The following is a 24487-nucleotide window of genomic DNA, read 5'->3' as shown; positions in this document are numbered from 1 at the left end:
CTTTCCCAGAGTTCTGCGTGTGGGTGGGTGGGTGGGCGTGTGCAAACACGTATGTGTGTTTGGGAGAAATTCCATCCACATCCACCCTACTATAGCTGCAGAAAGAGAGAGAAAGAGAGAGAGAGGGAGAGGGAGGGAAACCCAGGCCTTTGTTTCTTACCTCCTCTCTGTCCTCAGAAGAAACCTGATAGAAGTGGCCAATCGTTTCCTTCAGGAGTGAAGGAAGGACAATTTGCTGCCAAAAACCACTTACTTACAGATATTCAATTGATCACAACCCACACACAAGTGAACAGAAAACAGAGGCGGGGGGGGGGGGGGCTTTGACTTCTTGCCCTCTGAGTCGGAAAAATATCAAATGTTAATTTGTTTACTTTAAAAAATAGGGAATCAAGAGTATGCAACTCTATTTGGCAAATGTATCAAATGGTTTAGAAGTCCGGCTTCTTTAGGAGGCAGAAGGTGGGAGCGGAGAGAGGGGACGAGAAACAGAATCAAAGGAAGAGGTTCAGAGGAGCCCGGAGCAGGGCCTGGCGAGGAGGGGGGGGGGGGGCGGTGCCGGGCCTCTGCACCCCACCCCTCCGCAAGACCGGCCTGGCCCCTCGCTCACCAGTCCCCCGGGCCTTGCGTATGGTGCGGGGCTCGGAAAGTCTCCTCCCAGCACTTGGCTCTGCTTCTCCGCTCTGGGAAGCAGCTGGGACCACTTTTATTCTTCAACTTCAAAGTTGGTGTTTGAAATATAGGCTCACTTTCCAGGGGAATTCTGGGAATCTGTCTTCACATGCAGCGAAGAATGGCTTAGCGCAGCCCAGACCTGCCTAGCTAGCATTTCCGCTTTTCCCATTGCAGCCAGGGAATGCAGGGGCTTGGAATCAGGGCTTAGAATCAAGGTGTTCTAGAACTATGTTTCACCGTGGGGCCGGAAGAGAATATATTCTGGCTCCGTTAAGAAGAAGGAATCCCTTCGTCCTCTGCCCATCCTTAACCCTCCGCTCTGCTGGGGGTCTGTCCCCACCTAGAAGCCAGATCCCCTCATCACACCCCAGGATCCATGCAGCTGGAGAAGGGGGCTGTGAGCTCCTCGGGGCAGGGCCAGTGGGAGTCCCCCTCATGTCTGCAGCCCCGCCTGGCCCCACCTACCAAACAGGCTCTGGAGGCAGACTCCCTGGGTTTGAACCCTGCCTTGGCCAGGTACCAGCTGCGTGGCCAAGGAGATGTCACTCAGCTCCAAAAGGAGGGGAATTCTGGTGTTAAATGGGGTTGACAACAGACCCCACTCGTGGTTGTGGCAAGGACTCCAGGAGAAAACGCAGGTGCCCGACACAGGGTGAGCGCCTGACCAAGGCCAGGTGTCTCTGATGTCCCTGATGCAGTGGATGGAGGAACCCAGGCCACCCGAGTCCTTGCTCACGAAGCCTCAGGGGGAAAGCTGACCTCTCCCTGAAGCCCAGATACGGGGGGCGGGGGGGGGGGGGCAGAGCGGCCCTTCAGAGGCCCTCAGCCACCATGCCCAGGAAATGAACCCCGGCTCAGAGCCCGGCTCAGATGTCTTCCCAGCTCAGATGTCTTTGCTGGCTTGCGGATGTCAGAACGGCAGGGCTCAAGAGGGACCAGCACTACCCTGGAGCTGGCTGGGAGCCCCTGTACCAGCCCGCCCCTAACAAGGCCTGTGCTCCAAGAAGAAACCGCCAGCTGGTGGCAAACCACCTCTGGTTAGCCTGAGTTTACAGTAAAAGGCTGACGTCATGGGCCAGGCACCCCCACCCCCCGATCACAGCGGGGGGCGTTGGGGGGCTGGGGGCGGGGAGTGGCGGTTGTGTTCATGCTCCAGGCCAAGGAGCCTTTGTACAGTGTTCTGAGTGCCTGTGGGAGACAGAGAGGCCCCGACAGAGCCACAGAAGGCTCAGGGTGGCCCACAGGCATCACGCCGTAGCCCTGACAAGGTGCCTTCGAGAGGCAGAGTGGGGGGCTCACCTCTTGTCGTGGGTCTTCGGCAAACCTCTGAATCACGTACTTCAGCTCCCTGAAAGAGACAGGGTGGGGGCGGAGTCATTGCCAGGGTCCTGGCTTGTGTGGACAGTGATGGGGGCTGAGGGGAGGGCTGGGGCGGGGAAGCTGGCGGGGTCAGGAAACACCTCGGGCAGGCCTGGCTATGCACGTGACCGAGAACGGGCTGGAAGGAGGGCTGGCCGCTGAGCACGGCCGCAGCAGAGGACATTCGCACCGGAAGGAGGTGATGAGGGAGGTGGCCAAATACTTACTTGGTGAACTTCTCGTGTGCGAGGGCTCTGTAACAAAAACAAAGGGAAACTGCAGTTAGCGGGGGGCTTTCGAAACCCTCAGTGATCCAAAGATCTTCCTCTGGGGACGGTGCGGCTTTATGTCTGATCTGAAGAAGGAGGAGGTTGAGAGTGAGACAGGGACATTCTGTCCCTCTTGGAAACTGCGAAGCAAAGGCCTCCTTGGACGAGGCCAGGATCCTGGCGACGGGAGCATACTGAGCCCCCCACGGCCCGGGTCCCACACCTGTGGGTGCTGAGCAGGTGTCTGTGAGCACGTGCACGTGGGCACCAGAGACCCAGGTGTGTGCACTAATTGTTCCACCATTAAGGTGCGGCTGTGCTAATTATCGCCGTGCATCAGAGGGGCATCTGGGGACCGTTTTCCAAGCGAATTGCATCATGGGCCCACTGTCACATGTGTCCCCGGGGCTATGGGGACAGCGAGCGCAGCCAGTGACGCCACTGCTCTTTGGAGACAGCCATGGCTCTCAGGAGTCGGATTTCTCCGGTCTTGAGTCCTGGGGGCCCCAGGGACGGGCCAGGCCAGCAAATGGGGCAATTACCAGGTATAATGTCCCCCTCGGAGAGCCGCATTTCATAAACACAGGCTCGTTAATCGGCTCCTGAGAGAGCCCTGAGCTGCCTCCTGAGGCCCGGCTTCTCCACATCTGTCAAAACAGAGACCTGGAGGCATTTTAGGGCCTGGTTATTCAGACAAAGCCTTCTCCGCAGGCCATTATCCACTAGACGGTTTTCTCCCTATTTTCCTGTGATAAATTCAATATTGGCATAAGGGCTGGCAAGAGAGAGACGGGGAGGGTCCATTTCTGGCCCAACTCACTGTGGAACACAAGCTAATAATCGTAATGGGCGCAATAAGAGAGCTTTCAGCATATGGCGGTATGGCACAGAGAGCAATTCCACATGCATTATCTTCCGATTTTCGCTGTGGCCACCGGAGAGAGCACAGACAGGTATTCCCATTCCCACCTGAAGCAGAACAGAAGTTGCTAACTCCCCTGCACGGAGGCTCGGTGGGGAGGGCTTTGTTTGCCTGCTTGGCTCAGCGAATCCTCGTGTCGCTGCCATGAGGTAATCTCCCCATGTTTCAGAGGTGGGGGGCCTCCCCGGGGCCTCACAGCTGAGGACCAACCTCTCCATCTCCCACTACCGCCCGCGGTGTTCTCGGGGTGACCGTCGGTGGACCACTGAGGTCAGAGACCGGTGTGGGACTTACTCTTTGGGGAATGGAATGGGTTGAAGCAAGCTGGCCAGAGACGGTCTCCAGTCATCGTAGTCCGACCTAGAGAGAGAAGGGGAGACAGTCAGGTTCGGACTGTGGCCAAGGACGGGGCGGGGGTCTGGCGGGGACTCGCCAACCGTGCTCCAGCCACCTCCCGCCTCCAGGGAGCTGGGAAGATGAGCGGCCGGCGTCTGCCAGCCTGACAGACAGAACCCGTCCAGAGAGTTCCTTCAGGCAACCGAAGGGGCCAGCCATCTGGCTCCCTGGGGCCTCATCCCACCTCACCTCTGCACCCAGGTTACCAGATCATTGTTCCTTCTGACTTTTGAATTATCAGGTTGAAATCCCAACCCTGGCACCTTAGAACGTGTCTGTGTGTGGCAACACAGATGCAGTGAAGGTGTGACGAGGCAGTGAGGGTGGGCCCTGACCCAATGCGACCAGCGTCCTCACGAGAAGAGACCGGGACAGACACGCACCCGGAGGCAAGACTGTGTGAGGACGCGGGAAGAAGGAAGGTGACTGCAGGCCCAGCAGAGAGGCCTCAGATGAAACCCATCCCGCCCACGCCATCATCTCAGAGTTCTGGCCTCCAGAACTGCGAGAAAACAGGTTTCTGTCATCAAAACCACCCGGTCTGTGTAATTTTGCTGTGGCCGCCCAAGCGGTCTGGCCCGGGGGGCTTATGAGGGGAACGCAGAGGTGTTCTCACCTTTGTCCAGAACCCGGTGGCAAATTTGTAGACTTACTCATATAAAACATAACAATGGTATGCTATTCGTTTGCAGTTTGGGGCAACCCTCCTGATTTATCAGCTACTTCTACTCCTCTGTCCAGATGACAGCATTTTTCTCCTGAACAGTCACTGTTAGGGGCGCCTGGTGGCTCAGTCGGTCGAGCGTCTGACTTCAGCTCGGGTCATGACCTCACTGTGCGTGAGCGTGAGCCCCACATCGGGCTCTGTGTTGACAGTGTGGAGCCTTCTTGGGATTCTCTCTCTCCTGCTCTCTCTACCCCTCCCCTGCTCACACACATTCTCTCTCAAAATAGATAAACTGAAAAAAAAGGTCCCTGCCAATGACGGTGATGATGACGGTAATGGAACAGATACCAGCAGCTGCGACCTCGCCGGCACGTTGTGCACATACTCCTTCACGCGGAGAACTTCGCCTGTTTCTTCTTCATGGTGAAGATCAGCCTCACTCAACAGATGGGGAAACCGAGGCTCAGAGAAGTTAACTGTGCACGCTCACACTGCTGTGGTGGATGGGAGATCAGATCCAGGCCTGGCTCTCGCCAGCTCTGACAGACGGCAGCTGAGGCTTTGGCTGAGGCCTCAGGTGAGACCAGACACTGGAGGGTCTCCCCCCCTCCCCCCCCCCCCCCCCCACCTAGGGGCCGACTGTGCCAGAACAGGGACATTTGGCATGAATGAGCATGACAGCTGCAATGTGCTGAGAGAGCACTCACTGCTCAGACCACGGAAACGGCCCCACGACCACCACCCACCGCGAATCTGTATTACAGGCAGGGAGTGGCTAAGTAGCTGGCAGGGTGACCGCAGAGAGAGGTCCCCAGAAAGGAAGCAAGAGCTTCTGGAGGCCGCTGTGGAGTCGGCAGGGGTGCCCCACACACGGTACCAGCACAGCCGTCCCTCTGGGAGCCAGCTGGGTCGGGGCAGGGGAAGGAACGTGTGGGACACGGCGGTGCCTCGGCCTGAGGGCAGACGGGCCTTTACCAGGAGCCAGAGCGTTCACACGGGTCCCGGTTAACACTCACAGACGCCCCGCGAGACCCCAATTACGACAACCCATATTGCAGGAGGAAAACAAAGCCCAGAGATGCCTCATATTTGCACAAGTCACCAACTGGGGGTTTGGGTTTGACCTCAGGTGCCTCTGGGGCTGTGACCTCTGTCCCTGCCCCGGGTCCCCCTACTTCTCTGGTTTGGGGGACTCTGCCAGAAAGCAAACCCAGGGGTAGCCAGTTCTCGCCGACTGTGCTAAGCCGGGTGGGCACCTCCGAGGTCCCAGTGCTCTACCCCTCACACAAGAACCGAGGCCTGGAGCGGCCCCGCCTGAGCTGCAGACGGTCGGGGCGCCCAGGTGCCCGCACCCTGGGAGGGGCTGCGTCTTATCTCTGCACCTGCCATGCCGGGCACCAGGCCAGGCGGATGGCTGGTGCCCAGAGGAGGACTGTTGAGCTGCGGCCCCGGTACACACAAGAGAGACGCGGCCAGGGTGTGGGGTTCACTCCCAGGTGGAAGGAAATGTTGTCAAGTGGGGTGCGTGTCCCCAGCTGCAAGCCTGAGTGTGCAGTCTGGCCCGGATCCTGGCAGGAGGGGGCGCTACGCTTGGACCTCTACTGACGCCTGGCGGTGCCCCCAGGAGGCGCCGACGGTGCTCGGACCAGCCCGGGCAGAGGAAAGGACCCAGACCGGAACCGTGGTCCTACGGCCCTGGGACTCGTTTCCATTTAGTTCTCATCATCATCCGGTGCTCCTCTGTCCCCCACCACCCCGAGGAGCTTTCTCGACATTTGTCCCTAATCGTTCCCCCGATACACCGTGTGTCTGTTTATATGCTGTGTGTGTGCACTTCACCCCAAACGACAGTTACGGTCTTCTCACCCCCAGGAGCCGGCACCGGCCCCCACCAACGACACACGGTTTACAGGAGTCCTGGGCACGAGCCTTTCCGGCCCCGCCTTCCTGCAAACAAGCCAGGGATAAAGCGGCAGCCTTCAGGACCCAGCTCGCACCCTGGGGGGCTCTGAGCAAAGACTCAACGAGCGCACAGAAAAGAATCCCCAGAAATGCCTGGTGGCCTGAGGTGAGTTCTAACAGTGCCGCTTTGTGGGGCTTTGTTAAGCACTTATGAGGCCGCGCACCGGGCACAAACTTGCTCCCTGGCTCCTCGGGACGGGCACTCGAGGGTGACAGAGCTATCACACCCGCCTCACAGGTGAGACAGTGAGGGCCACCTGAGCTCACACGGCGAGGAAGTGTGGAGCCGGGATTCACGGCGGGGTCCTTGGACTCCAGTGCCCAAGGCTGGGCGCGAGCTCTGCGTGCCAGGTGGCTGGGCACAGGGAGCCCAGAGGCCCGTCAGATGCGCATCAGGATGTGGAGACCCCTTCTGACCCCATCCACACCTGTGTGCTGCTCTTTGGGGGGACTCAGTGACCTTCATGTCTGGCTTGTCTTCTCTCTGAACCCCTCCCCGCCCCCCTCCCCCACCGGATTCATGGCTTCCAGAAACTCTAAAACAGGAGCAAACGCTGTAACGGTGCTTGTGTAAGTGCGCCCCAGACACCTGCTGAGCTGGATGCACCCGCCACCCCCATTCTACAGATGAGAACGCTCAGTGAGGGCCAGCGCCGGCCGTCACACAGCTGGTAGGAGCTGGGACTTGAACCCAGGAGCCGGGCTCCCACATCCGTGCTCCATCGACCGAACGACACGACACCCCGTCTCCCGCTTACATCTCTGCAGGAAGGCCACTTCCCTCTAGGGAGAAAGGCACTCCTGGTTATTCTTTGGCTTAAAAAAAAAAAAAAAATATTCTACGTAGAAATACCATTAAACAGAGAAAACTCCCAGGAGACTTTAAACCGCTCGTAATTAGTGGGTGTCAGAGGCCACGGAGCTGGGGCTGTGCCGGGCGTGAGGCGCACGCTGGGCTTCAGGGCAACACAGCCTGGCCCGGGGTCGATCCTGGACAGAAGGGGGCATCGGCAGGCCTGTTCCGTGGGGCACTGTGCGTCACCTGTGTTCCCAGGCCCGCAGCTCGGCCTCCTGCCGGCTGCACTGTGGCAGCTCACACGGGGCTGAGTGTGGGGGCCTTGGGCACGAGGAGGGAGAGGGCGGCAGATTTCCTCCCTCGCCTCGGCCAAGCCAGTTGCAAGTCTGCGGTCGGCGCCTGGCCCTGCTCCAAATGCCCAGGTCTACAAGTTTGGGGGTACATGTCAGGTGTGTCGGGCAAAGGCTGGGTGCCCGGAAGCTGGCCAGGCCCGAGGGGTGGGCTGTGGGCCCCCCGTGGCCAGCAGAGCACCTGCCGTGGGCTTCCGGAGAGCAGGGCCAGCCTGGCCTAGGATCGAAGGGGGATCAGCGACCAGGCTCTAAGCGGCCTGACTGCCCACTCCCAAGAAGGCAGCCAGGCCTGCCCTGTACTCAGGGAGGAAAGGGACACGAGGTAGCATAAGTGTCCTGCAGGCCTCCAATGAGCCCCGGGTGTCACTCCCCAGACACTTGGTTCTGGCATTAATGGGGCCAGGCTGGCTCTAGAGAGGCTCTTTGCTCCCAAAGAGGTCGGACAGCCGCCGAAGGCCACGGAGCTCACAGGGGGAGAAGCTGGAGTCGGTGTGCAGGAGGCCCAGGTCTCCCGCCTCACACCGCGCTGCACAGATGGTCTGAGGCCAGACGGCTGAGAAGTTCCCTTCTCTTGCTGTGCTCGGGGTGGGCGACACCAGGGACAAGGGGGGCAGGTGAAGGGGCAGACACAGGAAACGGGGACAGGGTGGTTCCCAGGACCTGGGGCAGCCGCTTCGGCCTGGCGGAGACGTGACCTACGCCCCGTGAAGCCGCAGGCCGACTTGACAGCTGCCGCCCGAAGCAGAGCTCTGAGCTGCCCCGCAGACGAGACGCTTCCTCCCGGCACACCATTTCCTCCCGATTCACAGAGCTTCTCTGTGGCACGGGGAGAACGCGACCCTGACCGCACAACAGGAGCTGACGCGCCAGCCTGAGCCCTGAGAAGCCGCAAGGCCTGGGCACACTGGCCCGGACGGCGCCCAACCCGAACCCCGACTCTTGCGGGCCCCAACCCCAGGGTGGGGGTGTCATACTCCAGCAACGCTCACGGACTCGGTCCTGGCCCCACCGTCACGTCCCGCCTCCCTGCCATCCCTCGGCCTGTGGGAAGCCATTTCAGCCATTCCTTGTGTTGTGTGGCTTGCAAGCCCCCGACCGGTCCCCTCCGTGCACCTCGCGCCTGGCGCGCACAGTGGAGCTGCGGCCTCTGGCTGGGGCAGCTCCTTCCCAGGCAGGACCACCCTGGGCGGTGTCTGACGGTTCCCGTGTCCCCTGCCCAGCGCCTGCCTTCTACGTTCTAGTGACGCCGCCCAGTCTTCGGGACGACCCCACGTCTGTCTGCATTTTCCCTTAAGGCCCCTGAGGATGAGGCATCTTCCGCTTACCTCCAGCCCACCAGGGCCTCTTCCAAACCCCGGGTTTTTGCAAAAGAACAAACAGCCAGATTCAAGCTGGTCAGACAGGGTGGATGTGCCCACCTCTCCCTCAGGACGTCTGCTCTCTTCTCTTCCCTGACAGAAGAGCAGCCCCTTGCCTGTGGCCCCCCACCGGGTGCAGCAGTTCTCCACACACACCCCCCCCCCCCAAGGCAGGCAACGTCACCACTGCCAGTAGTTGGCGCCACTCAGATCCAGAGGGACTGAGGGCAGGAGAGGAGTTGCGAGCCCTGGCATTTAGCGTAGCGCCTGGCCCGGTGGACGCATGCGGGGGGCACTTGGTAACGGGATGCCCGAATAGATGCGTGAGTTGGACACAGTTGCCCAGCAGGTTAAGAGGTGGACTCCAAACTACTATAGACCCGAACCTGCTCGGATTTCCCTCCCGAGTCCACATTCTTTCCGTCGTGCCACCCGGCCCGGGCCTCAAAAGGGTAAGGCTGGCCTGCGCTGGGAATAGTTTTCCTTTTTAAGGGTCTCCAGGGAACTTCTCGTGGTTTATGTTACTTTTCAAAGGTGTCAGATTCCAACAATGCACACGCCTTCCTCTGGGAACACAAGTAATCCGGGGCTGTGGGCTGGGCTGGGCTGGGCTGCCGTCACTCTCCGGGAAGAGCAGTGCCGGCTCCGGTGGATGGGCCAGGCCGGGCCCCGGCTCCAAGTACGGCTCCCGTGGCCCCGACAATGCCCTGCTCAGAAGCCCCGCTCCACATTAGATCGTCTACACTTCCCCTCCCTCACGTAACTCTGACTGAGGAGTGTGCTAGTTGGGAACAGCAGTGCACTTTCACCAAGAACCAGAGCCGGGCCGGCAGGAGAAAGGCCCTACGTCACGACACGCACCATACAGACAAGAAAACCGAGGCCCAGAGGAGCCAAGAACGCTGCCTGCAGTGCACGGCAGGCTAAGTCAGAAGGCCACGGGTCCTCAGTTCTCAGACCACACATGCTTCTTGCGATCTGTGTGCCGAATGCCTCACTGTGTGCCGAATGCCTCACTTTCGTCCCCTCAAAGCGCTATATAATCGGGAACGCACCTCACTCCCAACGGTGTCTTAAAACAGAGGAAACCCCGTTATACCCAGAAAGTGCGGTAACTCCCACTGGCCTAGCGTCTGTGCCTGTAAGGTGTCCAGAGAACGTCCCGGAGGCAGGTGTAGCTCGGAGAGGACACGTAACTCGTCCAAGGCCACAAGCCCTCCTGGCATCCACAGCCCTGAACTCAGCAGTCTGGCTCTGAATCTGCGTCATTTCCAACGTGTCACCCCGTGGAGCTGCAGGGGTTTGTGGGTCCAGCGGGTCTGAGGGCCTTGGGTGGGCCAGAGATGCAAGCAGGCAGCAGGGTCAGAGAAGCAAAAAGGCCAGGAAGAGTTTAGCAGGCGCAAATTGTGTTCTGAGGCACTGTCCCACCCCAAGGTGAAAAGGCTTCTGGAAACATAAACCAGCTTCGTGGAGACCCTCAGGCAGGGGTGAGGTGCTATTCCAGGCAGTGGTTAGGACCGCCGCCCGGTGGGCAGCGCCCGACACCTGATACCCCCGCCATGCCCTGATGGCTACACAACCACGGCGGACAGGAGGCCTAGAAGCAGACCAGGGAGAACAGAGTCCGCATTCGTGAGCATGTTTGTGAAAAAGGAAAAAAACCGTGTGTCAGCTGCATGATGAAACACAAACCCTTGATGCTTAATGAGAAATCGGAGTCAGGGACGGGGCCAGAAGGCCTGGGGTTCCAGGTGCTTGTGGAAAACAGCCAGAGGAAGTACGGGGCTGAGGAGAGCGCGGGGCGTCTCTGGCCCGGGGGACCCTGCCTCCACCAGGGCGAGGAGGAGACGTGGGCCACGGCTGACCTATCCCCCGGAAGGCTGACTTCTGCTCTTGGGAGCAAGTGGGGACTGCCCCTGCCTTAGAGAGACGGACGTGTGCTCTCAGCAATGCCCTCCGAGCAGAACCTGGAGTTTCCTTCGGTTGGTGTGGGAGTGTGAGGAGGTCGCTAAAAGTGGCTGCGCCCTCAGCTGGCCTCTGCTGCTAGACGCTGAGGCTGGCGCTGACCCTGGGGACCCGGGGAGGCCTCGCCCTCCCCTCTCAGGGGCCAAAGGAAGGACAGAGGAAGTGCCTTCAGCTGGCCTCTGCTGGCCGAATTTTCTCTTCTTCTCTCAAACCACAAGAAGCCACTGTATAACGTACGCGTGGGTATGTGTGTGTGTGCACGTGCATGCATAGGTATGTGTGCACACAGATACCACAGGCCTTGGTTGTGCAGCACGGCGGACACCCCCAGGCACCTCCCAGTCCAATTCTCTGGCTCTCCAGGCGACCGAGAGGCTGTCCTGCACTGTCCAGCCCAGGAGCGCGCTCAGGGCAGCAATACGTCCGTGAGAGAGACACAGCATGCCGTGCGGAGTTGTGTAGGCACAGGGACGCGGTGAAACCCCGGCAGTACCGACCAGGCCCAGGAGCCAGGCGTCCCCCGGGATTGAGGGGCCCCGGTGCCCGGTCATTAGACAGGCACCACGCACTGTTCGGGGGTAAACACACAGTCGTACCCATACCGTGATCCCTCTGAAAAGCCTCCCACCCGCCAGTGGTTGTGCCTGGAAATGCCGGGTCTGGGACCCGGTCCTGAGACCGGGGCCAAGCTCTGTCTGAAGAACAGGCCTTAGGGGAGCCACACGGGGAGGCATCTGCTGGGGTCTGCGGACCAAGGGGGGCCCCTTCCTTCACCTGCGGATGCAGGAAGCAGGTGCACGACACTGAGGTGGGTCTGGGTGGTTCACGTGTGAATGGCAGAAGTGGAAAGACCCTCAAGGATCAAATATTAAGACCCCCTCACTGTAGAGCCGCATGACCGAGGCTCAGGGAGAGGGAGGACTGGGCCCAAAGCACCCGGCTCACAAGCAGCACCGACCGCAGCAGAACCGGGTCTCCTGTCTGCTTCCCACTAGCCAGGCCTGCACGGAGCTGATCGGCAGGCCACACTCCATCACCGCCCACTGGGCCAGGCCGGGTGAGGGGCCGGGACTTGTCGAGAAATACACGCAGGCACACAGAGCATGCACAGATCACACGATACAGAAACATAGTCACAGGCTAGCTCACGGGCATGTCTGCACACACACACACACACACACTCTAGCCTTTGTGCACAAATGGTCATACTCACATGTGTGCACTCACAGCCCCTCATCCCTGTGCACTTACAGGCATTCAGGCACTGTGCATTTACACACACGGGCACGCTCAACACACATATCGGCCCCTATAGAATGATTCATGTACATCCCACATCCACTTCTATGTGCAGACACACACACACACACACACACACTCAGGCGACCCCCTCCCACTCACACGCTCATAGACACATTTGGGCACCCATGTGCTTGTGGACATCCCGGCAGCTCTACGCAGAGGCTTACACACACGTTCTCAAGCTCATGCACACAGCCTGCACACGTGCCCAGACACTCAAGCATACACAAGCCCACACACCCTACATACACCCCCCGCATACGCACACACTCTCACGCACAGAGCATGTGTTCAAGACGCATACATACCCGAAATCTGCACCGGGGCGCCGAGTCACGTTTACACACACCTCAGCGCACACACACACACACACACACACACACACACACACACACACTCAGCATGCTCACCCTGCGCCCAGTCATGTTTACACACACCTCAGCACACACACACACACACACACACACACATACATACACACACACTCAGCACGCTCACCCTGCAGGCCTCGGACCAGCAGGCGCGGCTGCACCCGGCCGCGCAGCCAAGTTCCCCTCTCCCACCCTGGCGGTGACAGGCGCGCGGCAGGGACACTCACAGCAGCTTGAGGATTTCCACGTAGCAGCCGAGCGTGCGGTCGGCCTGGGGACCCAGTTCGATGCTCATGGTGCTGCAGGCAGGGCTGACCATGAGGCAGTCGATGAGGTTGGGCTCGCTGTCATTGCCCGCGCTGGCCGTCAGTGCCGGCTTGGCAGTGCTGGTGTGTTCCACCTCCACGTGGATCTCGCTGGAGGCCACGACCACGGACTTGAGCCGCGCCTCGGACAGCGTGGCTTCCTGAGACACCAGGTCCGGGCTGGGGTGCAGAAGGCGCAGAGGTAAGGTGGGCTTCCGGTCACAGGGCTGCTGGCAGCCGTTCCGGATCTCCTTCAGGCTGGGGGAGTTGTCACGGCTGCGGGGAGAGGCAGAGAGGGTGTGTGAGCCCCCGGGGGCAGTGCTGTGAGCTAGTGCTGTCATATCCCAGCCCGCGAGTGAGGAAACTGAGGCTCCGCCTGTGGTTTGCTCAAGGTCTCAAGGCAGTCCCAGCTCGAGGGGGGCATTCAACACACACGTGATGGATGAATGAGTAAACGTCAGAGTCTACGGATACCACAAGGCCTTGGCGTTCACCTCCACCGCAGGCCTCCCCTGGCCACCCGTGAGATCCACTGAGTGCCTGTGCTTCTAGCTGCATCCTGGGGGCCAGCTGCCCCCCTCTCTCCGGGGGGCAGGCCCACGCCCCACTTCTATTGCCCGTCCCTGGTCAGGTGACGAGGCTCAGCATCCAGCTCCCCCGGGAGCCCACTTCCCAGGTGGATCCCAAACCCCAGAATTCTAGTCGCCTGCAGTCTGCGGCTGCCTCCAGCCCACGGCATCAGCCCTGCCCTTGGCTGAACCCGCAGCTAAAGCATCTCCACCGGCCTGGAGGGATGATGCTTGTTAACAGGGGTTCACTGAGAAAAGGCCTCGATGGCATCGCTGATGTCCTATTTGTGTGGGAAACGCTGGGCCAAACACAATGAAATTAGGCCTCTATGCAGCAGGACTTGTCAGAACCTTGAGGCTGGTTAAAGCACCTCCACACTGGGCGCTTCCAAACATTACTGGGAGGCTCATTAGAGTGAAGGCAATTCCAGCAATGGGCTTCCTTTGTCGGTGCCACTGCGCTAAGTACTATCACAGACCACCTTCTCAGATATGTCTGAACGGCCGGCATTACCATCTCCTAGTTCCAGGTGACGAAAGACACTGCTAGAGGTCACATGATCTACCCCTGATCCCATGGCTTATAAGTGGAGGGGGCTGGAATTTGAAGCCAGGTCTCTGACTATAAATCCCTGGCTCCTCACCACCACATGGCTTCTAAGATCCCATGTGATCCTGTGCAGATCCTCCTCCTCCAAAAAGTCTTCCCTGATTTCTCCCCGGTGCCATCTTCGCCCTTCTGCCCCCAGAGGCCGAGCTTTCCACCCCTGGCTGGATACAACACCCCCTGGGGGCACTTCTGAACATCCTGAAGCCCAATTCAATCAGAACCTCTGGGGTGGGGTCCACACACCAGTAACTTCCCGGGTTCCCTATGTGTGCGGTCAAGGTTGACTCCACTGCTCCGAGGCACTCAGAGAATGACGGCATAATTGCAAACGGCCACTCGTCCAGGCCCTCCCTACATGTGCCGCACACACGTGTCCCGTGCTTGCAAAGAGAGCACACGTTCCTTGTGCATAAGCCCTGGGCTGAGCATAGATCTCAGGCCCAATGCACCTGGAGGGCCTAAATTTACCCAGCATGGGCCACAACCAGGCCTGAGCCGAGCCCACCAAGGATGTTTGATAAATACACTTTAAACTTTGCTAGGGAAGAACAAAACCCATTAGCAAAAGTCCGAGAATTCAACAGTTGATGGAAAATTGTGTGTGGTCTGGGGTGGGGGTGGGGGGGATGGGGCGGGCAGTGTAACTGTCTCCATGGGCTCAGAGCTAATTTGCTACCCAAATACTCAACACTCCATTTCCCTGTGTTTGCCTTTGCTGGGATTTAGGAGTGGATTTTCAAGGCTGTTTGGCTCAGAGCGGGTGATTTTCCAGCAAGCTATGCTAACCTGGGTCAAGTTGTCTGTTCTTCAGTGAGTACATCATGTACCCACCAAGAGCGCTGTGGACAGACCCACAGGGCTTTATCTTCCAGGGACTGACCGCCAAGGGTGGGATGGACCTGAGCCCAGGAAAGACCTCGCAGCACCGCAGGCCTTGTGGTGACTTCCTGGAGGGACTAACAGGAAACGACTCCAGGCTCCAAGGGGGCTGGGCCGCTTTGAGCTGGGGGCTGGGACCCACCTCGCCCTCCCCTGGCCTCCACCCTGGGCCCCTGGTTGTGATCCGCCCACGGTCAAGCTTGCCCCCTCCAGTCCATCCTCTGTGCAGCAGCCAGGGGGGACCCGGGAAACTGACATCTCGTCAAGTCCCTTCTCTACTTAAATCCTATTGGAGACCCCAGGGCTCTGAGAAAGAACACTCCACAACCCAAACACAGGGCCAGCTCTGCCACTCCAAGTGTGCTCCCCGAGTAGCAGCCTCAGCCTTACTACGAGGCTGTTAGGCAAGCAGTCTCAGGCCCCGCCTGGGACCTGCTGAATCTGAATCTGCATTTTATCACGACCCCCAGGAGCAGCTCGGCCTGGCCTGGCCGTTCTCTCCAATTTCCCCTTTGCTTCTCTTTTCCTCTCTGCTTGTCACACCGTTTCCCTCCCTTCCTCCCCTGCAGTGGCCTTCATCAAGGGGCGAATCACCTACGGACTCTGCCAAGAATGCAAATTCCTGGGCCCAACTTGAAAATGCTGTGTCCAGGAGTCTGCATTTTCAGGAAGCAGCGTGGGGATTCCGAGGCAGATGTTTAAGGACCACAGATGGAAAAGGTGACTAATGCCAACCCTACCTGCACCACCAGGCCTTTGCACATGCTGTTTTCTCTGCCTGGATCAGCTTGTCCTGCCTCCTGCCTTGCTGGCAGCCAGGAGCTCTCAACTTAAAGATCACCTCTCCGAGGGATCCCTCCCTCACCTGCCCCTAGAGCAGGGGTTCTCTGCTCTGGCCACACACTCGACTTGCCTGCGAAGTTTAAAGTTAAAAAAACAAGAAATAAACAATGCCGGGGCCATCCCAATTAAATCAAAATTACAGCGGATGGGACCCAGGCACCCCCCCCCCCTTGTTTTTCTTTTTTATGACCCATATGCTCGTAAACGTGCAACAACAACTTGCCAGGAAAAGGGAGCCCTGATTGTGGCATCTGCCAGTGTGAATGCTCCCATCAAGACTAACTCCAAACCACCAAGGTGCCACCACTGAGTACGGGGCTGGGAAGCGATGTGCTTCCAAACGCAGCAGGGCTCCGGCACACCCTGGGCGTAACTGAAATACGGTTCGGTCAAGTACGTAAACCTCAGGTGCAAGGCTTCGTGAACTTCCACACGTTCCCACCGGCCACCAGATCGGGACTCCTCCCCCTTGGTACCACTGACACTCGGGGCCAGATTGTTTCCCGGGGCGGGGGGAGGAGGGGCATCGTGCACGTGGGAGTATGCTCAGCAGCATTCCTGACTTCTACCCGCTGGATACACCCAGCACCCCAACTCCGGCCCAAGTCATGGGAGCCCCAAATGTCTCCAGACACTGCCAGATACCCCTGGGGCGTCAAGACGGCTCCCGGTCTCAACTGGTTCTCAAACCACTGACCTAGAGCAAGATGTGAAACACTTCCAGGAACCCAGAGGTTTCTCTCATGCCCTTCCTCTAACTCCCCACCCCAAAGGTGGCCATTCTCCTGGCCTCTATCACCACAGATTCCTTTTGCCTATTCTTGAAGTTCCAGGAAAAAGAATCGCACCGTATGTATCTTTCGGATCTGGCCCCTTTTGGTCAGTTCTGCATTTGTGCGATTCATTCACAGTTTGCTCGTTCTGGTTCATCCATTCTTGCCCCTCTCTAGCGTTCCTCTGTGTGAACACACCCCAAGCGTCCAACCATCCTACTGCTGAAGGACACTGGAGAGGAGGGTGAGGCAGATTTGAGGAGCAGTTACAAATAATGCCGCCAGAACATTCTCGTATGTGTCTTCTGGTGGATATGCCAAAAGCTATATGGAGTTGGGTCACAGGGTATATGCGTGCTACGTTTATGTTCTGATTGTGTAAACCTTCCCCAGCTGACTGATAGCAGCCAGGGTTCAGATTCCCCGTCACAGACCATGTTAATTATGCCTCTGGCTTCCATCATCGCAGCCCTGACCAAGGCGTACCGTGACTGCTCGCTCCCCCCCTCCCTCCCTCCTCCTCCGTCTCCCGCTACACTGTCTGCTCTGAAAGGGCAAGGGCTCCGTCTAGCTGGTTCACCTAGGTGCCGTGGCACCTGGCGCGTGATGAGCGGTCACTAAACGAGGGCTGAGTGGGCAAGAGAGACGAAGGCTGAGGCACCCGAGCAGAGCTTCGAGGACACAGAGGGAAAATTCTGGGAGGTGCTGTTTCCTGCTCCTGCTCCTGCCTCCTCCCAATTCCAGGCCAGGCATCTGCCGCGTGGGCGCAGGGAGGCCGAGATGAGTCACAGGCCTTTGGAGCAAAAGGAGCCTGGGAGTGTGTGACCCTCCTAGTACTCTCTTCCTGCTTCCTAGGGTGGCCCAAGTTGGCAATGCACTCAGATCGGCTCCAGAACTACAGTGTGGAGGTCAAGGGTGGGAGACCGTCCATGTGCACAAGGATGCTGAGGACGGTTGTCCGTTGTCCAAGCCATGCACTACCCTTTGATCTCCCGTGTGTGTGTGTGTGTGTGTGTGTGTGTGTGTGTGTGTCTTTTGCTTCTAACATAACACGCTGTAGGCACAGAACAAGCACTTGGGATTGACTGGTATGACATCTTCCTGTTCTGGCCCCAGGGACACTATCACCTCCTTCTGAACAGGGAAATGAGTCAAGATTGGACAGGTCCCCCTTGAATATCAGGACCTACGGCTCAGGACATGGAAAATAGAAATCCTCCCTTCTTAGGCCCTGTCATAAGAAAATATTCCCTTATTAAGTGTTTGTGGCCCCTTCCCCAGGAGCTCAAAGTACATTGGTTGTTTTACAAGCCTCACTTGTCCAGATTTTCAGTGTCTCAGAATGATCCACCTTCTTCTCTTTAAACCTTTCAAAATGTTTATTTGTATATTTTGAAAGCGAGAGAGAGAGGGAGAGAGAGAGAGAGAGAGAGAGAGAGAGAAAGAGGATCCAAAGCAGGCTCCACGCTCACTGTGGAGCCGATGCAGGGCTCGATTCCACGACTGCGAGGTCATGACCTGAGCCGCACTCGAGTCAGACACTTAACCGACTGAGCCACCCAGGTGTCCCTCCACTGTCTTCTCTTTAGGGGCTGAAATATATTCCTGCTATGTCCCCAGCTCTAGCTAGGCCTAGTTTGGTGTCCTTGGAATCGTGCAGTGTACCACCTGAACAACTGGACAGGGGAGCTACAACAGATGCCACCTGGTCCTGCACATCATATCCTCTCCAACGACCCGAGAGCTCACTGTATAAAGCTCTATACAAACTCATGGCATCTGCGTCACTGTGCATCCCAAGAGCGAGCCTCAACCAGGAAAGAATGGAAGCAGTAAGTAACCACCACAGCACCATCATCTCTCAGGGGAATGACTGTGAGACGTGTTCCACGCAGTCTCCTGGGAAGTCCCAGTGGGGAACGCACGGGTGTCCGCAATGGTCATCAGACTCCACCGCTGTCCTCGGGTCCCCTCCCTGAGCTCCTAGGGCTGCCTCCCTCATAAGCTGCTCCACCCAAGCCCTGGAGGACCCAAGGCAGTGCCCTATCATGCCTTTTTCCAGTCCTTCTCTACCACATGGGCTCTGTTTTCGTGTTCTCACAGCCTGACTCCATCCGGCTCGATCCTGACCACCGCACGTTATCCCCCCAGCAGCATCTGACACTGTCTCACACACACAGACGCTCGGGAAACACACGCAGACCCTGGGCAAAATGAAATCCCGTGTTTACGAAGTGAAAGGGAGAAAACTACTGCCAGCCCTTGTGCACACACATGCACACACTCACGTGCACGTGTGCACACACCCGACGCGACCCCTCACGCACCCTGCACCTGTGTGCACACTCTCTCTCTCTCACACACAGTGAGAGCCTCAGCGTGCCAGATGTGCCAGGCGGTGAGAAACCTTCAGAATAAAACACTTGTTCCTAAGGCCAAGTCAACACAACAGCCTTGCAGTTGCCAATGTTGATTCACAGTGTTTGCGTTTCCGGTAACATCCCCAGGTCCTGGTGGGTTCTGGGCCTGGCAAACGACGGGAGGCAGTCCCAGCGAACGCCGCCCCATGTCCCCGGCCGGGTCAGGTACAGGCCGCCCTCCCTGGCGACCCGGCCCTTCAGTGTTCCCATCCGAGGGTGGAAGCGTGCCCCCCCACCCCTGCAGGCTCTCCTGGGGGTGGCGACTGACCTGTTGATGAACTCTTCATAGCAGGAGTAGATGGCAGCCAGGCACACGGCCACCAGGTTGGGCAGGACCCGGGGGTGGGGGCAGTGCCCCGTGGGGCCGTGCATGCTGGAAGAGAGCAGGGGGCAGGGTGAGCTGGCGGCTGCAGCGGGGATGCCCACGCAGGGAGGCGGGGGAGGGGGAGGGGGAGGGGGAGGGGGAGGCCCAAGCCCTGTGCCGGGTCCTGGCTCTGCCAGGCACAGGCAGCAGAGGGCCAAGCTCCAGGCCATGGGCTCGAGACCCAGAGTGCCTGGGTTCAAGTCCAACTAAGCAGCCTTGGCAAATCACTCGCGCTTTCCACTCTCCATGTGCTTAGCTATAAAATGGGGATGTGGCCTCCTCTTCAGTGGGTTACAAGGACCCAGTTTTTCTAACCCACGGGAAGACTCAGCATATGGCAGTCCTACATCCCGAGACAGTCATGTCTGTGCCTGGGGGTTCTGGAATAATCATTCGTGATACTGCATTTCACTCCCAAAAGTGGCCTGCTTTGAAAGAAAAATTATTACAGTCACCCTGGCCCAGCATGGCGTCTGGGACACATTTGCTAAGTCCTCCCTGGATGCTAGCTATAGTTATTTATCATGGCTATCTCTGTGCCTCAGTTTTCTTATCTGTAAAATGAGGCTAATACCCCTCTCCCAGGGCTGTTCGGTGTCTGGGAATAACACCCATAACATTCCTGGAAAATCACTGTGGCCCCCGGAGGTAAGAGAGGCCTAACCTGAAAAAATTTCACAAACCATAACTGGGTCCTGATAAATGGACCCTGAAGCCACCAGGGCTCCTCCAGAAGGACATTTCATTTGGGTTTAGAAATTCTTCGTGAATTCTAGGTGACTCTATTTAGGAAACGCATAGTTTCAAAACCGGCTTAAACAGGCTGCTTTGATTTTCTTAAATGATGAGAGGAGTGAGGACAACTATCGCGAACATTTTCGTCACATCCGCACAATTCTTGGCGTTTACGTGAATTAGCTCACGGGGTCTGCACATGAACTGGGCGAAGCGCCCACTCTGGTTCTCAGTTTACAGAGGAGGAAACCAAAGCACAGAGAGAAAATTTAAAAGTCAAAGAAAAAGCAACCCCGCTCCTCCGAAACACTGGAAGGGAGTAAGAACCAGCATCTCCGGCTTCCTCTTGCCCAAGTTGGGGAGGTGGCTGTGCCAATCCCCAGTGATGGCTCTGCAGGGCCTCAGGGGTATTGTCTCCTTACACACTCAGTACTTCTAGACCCAAGGTCCCACGGAAATAATCCTATTATTTAGGACGATTGCCGTTTCCTGACTTCCTACCGAGCGCCAGGTACTGCGCTAGGGGCTTCCTCACACATTACATCATCTTTAATTACGCAACAACTCCTATGGGTCGCGGCGTGAACGGGACCAGAGCGGTACGGCAACTGGCTCAAGGTCACGGAGCTAGTAAGTGCCGGAGACTGCCAGAGAACACGGATGCTCAGGGCCCAGATACACCCCCGGCTTCCCTGGGGGCATCAGCGGACTCGCAGCTCTGGGGTGGAGAGGAAGGCCGGCTGGCAGGCATGGCAGGGCGGGGGTCCCGCTGGGAGACCCACCTCTGGATGAACTTCTTCACCACCTCCATCCCCGCGTTGAGCTCGTTCAAGGCAAGGATGTACTCCTGAGTAAACAGCCTCAGTCGTGGGCACTTCCCGAAGTCCTGCGGAGAGAGCGGAAGGAGAAGCTGGGCACGCTGCGGAGGGGGCCGGGGGCCCGGAAGGGGCAGGGGGACCCTGCTCGGCCCACAACCGCTGGTGTCGAAGGCAACGGCGAGACACCAGCCCACTCCTCTTCCCAGCACACGGTTTTCACTTCAGGAGGCTGGCCTCGTCACCCTCTCGCGCACCCCCTTTGATGGCCGCCCGTGGAGGTGAGCAAATGTTCTGACACTGAAGGCTCTTCTGGGACTTGTGGCGAACTCATGGGCACAGCGGTGGCTCAGCCCGTGCTAGGGCAGGGGTCGGCGTGCCGCACAGACGTGCTCAGAAGACAGTCCAGTCGGGGCTTCCCTTCTGCACCCCTGGGAGGGGGCCTGCGGGTGTTGGGCTGGGCCCCCCGCAACCCTTGGGGGAGCCAGAGACTTGTCCCCAGGAGCCCCCTCTCGTTGTTTCTGGGACCCCTGCTTTCTGTGAGCTGTTATCTCTCAGCTCACTCAGCACAGCAAAGTCAGGGGATACCCAATCTAGGGCCATCGGTTTCGGGGGAGGGCTTTGGGACTTCCGGGGGCACGCAGGAGGTAAAGGAAGCACTGGACAAATGCAACTCCGCGTGTCTCCAGACATCAGCAACGAAAAGACACCTGTTCCTTCCCGTGAGCAAGAGGGTAGGAAGGAGGTCCAAGAACCAGATGTGGCCCCGGGGGGAAGAGGGTCCCCAGTCCTGGGCTGCTCTAGGCTGACCCCAGCTGCCCACTGGGCTCCAGGAAATACTTAGGGAGCATTTGATGATCTTGTCATTTTGGCTGTAGAAAAAAGCCGCTCTCAAATGGCACACGAAATCACAAAGGCCGATGAAAGTAGATGGACAAGCTCGGAGAAAGGCTGGCTGGACAGGTAATGGCGTGTATGTGTGAGAGACACTCGGGGTGTAGGAGGAGGTGTTTGTGTGTGTGAAATGTGGGATATGGGAGGAGGTGTGTGTGTGATAAGAGGTGTGGGAGGAGCTGTGTGTGTGTGAGAGAGACGTGGGGTGTGGGGGTGGGTGTAAGTGAGACGTGGGGTGTGGGAAGAGGTGTGTGTGTGTGTGTGTGTGTGTGTGTGAGATGGGTGTGGGAGGAGGAGGTGTGTGTGTGTGTGTGTGTGCGCGCGCGCGCACGGGTGGCATGAGACGTGGGGCGTATGAGGACGTGTGTGGGAGACGTGCGGTGTACGTGTGTCAGGGTCGTGGCCCGGGACGGAAGGTGTGTGCCCTGGATGGCGAGCGGGTGGGGAGACAGGGGGCTGGTGCGTGGGGGGGGGGGGGGGGGGGGGGTGGTCCGTGCGAAAGGGGCGCAGGTGGGGGGAGGGGGAGGGCAGGTAAAACCGCTCGACGTCAGGAGGTCCCGGGGTGACGTCTCCGTCCGCGGCCCGGCCTGAGCCCCGGCATCTCCGCTCAGCGACCACCCAATTGCGGGGCGCCGAGCGAGGCCAAGGGCTCCCCCCTGCTCCGGAGCGCGGCTCCAGCGGACGCCTGGGCCCGCTAGGCTTCCCCGACAGGGCACCCCCACGGGGCGGGTGACCCAGTGCAGCTGAGAGCCGGGGCGGGGGGGGGGGTCATCTCCTCGGTGGCCGCTGGCTCAGGGACTTGTCAGAGAGGAGAAACGTCCGCTGGGAGAGGGCGCTTCCTCCACTCCCAGGGTCACGGGCAGCGGTCTGGGTAGTGGTGGAATGGGGGGGGGGGGGGGAGGGGGCGGCGCTCCCACCCGCAGCTTTGTTGGTGGACTTCTAAACCCGTGGGCTGGGTTTTGAACAGTCGGGGAGGTGGGGGGCAAGTCGATGCGGTGACGAGGGTGACCGGGAAGACATCTGAGGGAAGAGTCACATCTCCAAACTCCTCCGCCCTCCTCCTGCCCCCGCTCGGTGGAACCCGTTCAATAAGAGGTCACCGGATCAGCGTCTAATTTCAGGTAAAACAGCGAGACTGTCTTCACAGATCCAACTGATCCCGCCGGCCCTCCTGAAAGCTCCGAGTAGAACACGTCCCTCCCACGCCCTGCCGCCAGCCCACACGAGGAAGCTTCTAGAGCTGCGTCTTCACCTGGAGTAAAGAGGCTGAATTAGGGTCCTCAGGACAATGAGGGGGTTCATCTTCTGCCATTCTCCTACCACGAGTGTGCCCTTACATGAGGAGGGCAGAAGGAACCACGGGGAAAGGTCCGAAGGAACATACACACTCGTGTGCAAACACATACACACACAGGCACACACACACACAGTCCCAGGCACACACACAGGGCATCGGGCTAGATGAGGCCCCTGAGCGAAGAGAAGCCTGGAGCTTGACCGTGCTTCCAAATTGAGGAAGACGTCTAAAGTCCCCTGACGCCCTGGAAAAGGATGACAGGAAAGCTGTGTGGCCTTGGGCTGACTCCCCCCCCCCCCCCCCCCCCCCCCAGGACGTGATCCTCTCTGAGGGTTGTAATAACCCATCTCTATGCCCACTTCCACTTCTGAGGGCTTATGAGTCTAGGCACACTGCTTCAACCCAACCCTGCTAAAGGTAACTGTCCTTGTCTTAGAGAGTAGATGTCTGGACAGTCAAGGTCATTTTCTTGGAAATAAACCTTACGGAAGGGTCTGATGGCCTTTCGACATATGGGTGAGCGACATTTTACCTCTACGGAAAAGCCAAAAATGTTCCTCTTGGAATCTGGTCTGGTCACTCAGTGGTCCACTAGGGACCACAGCCACATCTTGCTTCCCTTGCCACAAGAACACTCCAACGAATGGCATGTGGGCACAGGGACCACCTTCATTCTTGAGGATACAGTTTAACAGGTTTAGAATCTCTAGGAGAACATTCTAGAGGACTGCTTCCATTTGTATCTAATTTTTATCTCAGTCCAGTGAGTAACACTCTAAGACTCTTCTCTGAGGTTCTATTTACGCATCCATGAAACGGGGCGCGTGATATATTTGCGGAAGACGCGCTCTGAGGATAAGGGAAGCCCCGAGATCCCAGAACACCTCTGTGGTGTATGGTTTTCTCCATTTCCCCAGTGTTCAAATGCCTCCTTGATGGGGTGAAGAGAAGTCACTGCTCATGCTATGCTGACAGACACGTGGCTGGTGGCAGGCCAGCGACGAGACGCCCCACACCAGCCGAGAGCCCCAGCTCCAGCCGAGCATCTGGTCCATGGCTAGTAAATCAGCTTCCGGGAACATTAAAGGGGACTGAAAGGCCCACCATACTTCCCATGCCTAGCATTAGCCACGATCACTGTTCACCACACATCTGTTCTTCTGCAGAAAGAGAACCCCCCTCTGTCCTGTCTATAGTTCTCTTCTGACAGAGTTCAGAGCGTGTAATTAGTAGATACCAAGAGCAGAGCGGGCCTGCAAAGCTTGATGGCATCCCCAGACGCGAGGATCCCCTTGGGGAGTTTGTAAAAACTGAAGTGAGGATTCATGCCCGAAGGTCCCTGATCTCTGCCAGGCCACAACAGATGCTATAAATTCTGGATTTGCCCTGGAGCTATTCTGAATCTTATCCAGAAAATTATTACATGGTCAACACTCTAAGCCCATAACTAACCAAATATAAGGGAGACGTTGTATGGTTAAGCTGTGGGAGGCTGCCTGAATTTTGACTTTTTCCCCTTGGAAGTCGGATGTCCCATAAGAACTCTTATTAAACAGACTACTGACTACCGTGGAACACGCAGAAATGTTTA

General features: G+C 58.1%; 1 protein-coding gene and 1 long non-coding RNA gene across 4 annotated transcripts in view; one reads left to right on the top strand and one right to left on the bottom strand.

The window, feature by feature from the left end:
- LOC123577690 (c-Maf inducing protein) overlaps positions 1–24487 on the bottom strand; it is a 235133-nt gene that overhangs the window by 13634 nt on the left and 197012 nt on the right. For all 3 annotated transcript variants that reach the window (XM_045439850.1, XM_045439851.1, XM_045439852.1), the window contains 6 exons: positions 20673–20776; positions 19060–19164; positions 12620–12973; positions 3520–3585; positions 2262–2288; positions 1975–2023 (listed from right to left, as the gene is read on the bottom strand). In XM_045439850.1, coding sequence (XP_045295806.1) covers positions 1975–2023; positions 2262–2288; positions 3520–3585; positions 12620–12973; positions 19060–19164; positions 20673–20776 — 705 coding nt within the window. The remainder of the gene's footprint in view (positions 1–1974; positions 2024–2261; positions 2289–3519; positions 3586–12619; positions 12974–19059; positions 19165–20672; positions 20777–24487) is intronic.
- On the top strand, positions 317–14276 carry LOC123577693. The gene is made up of 3 exons (XR_006702024.1): positions 317–429; positions 5057–5059; positions 14266–14276. It is a non-coding gene; the product is annotated as an uncharacterized LOC123577693 (long non-coding RNA).

This window comes from Leopardus geoffroyi, chromosome E2 (assembly GCF_018350155.1).
Source record: "Leopardus geoffroyi isolate Oge1 chromosome E2, O.geoffroyi_Oge1_pat1.0, whole genome shotgun sequence".
Taxonomy (NCBI): Eukaryota; Metazoa; Chordata; class Mammalia; order Carnivora; family Felidae; genus Leopardus; species Leopardus geoffroyi.
Note: the sequence above shows the minus strand (reverse complement) of the source record. Positions and strands in the feature narration are given on the sequence as shown.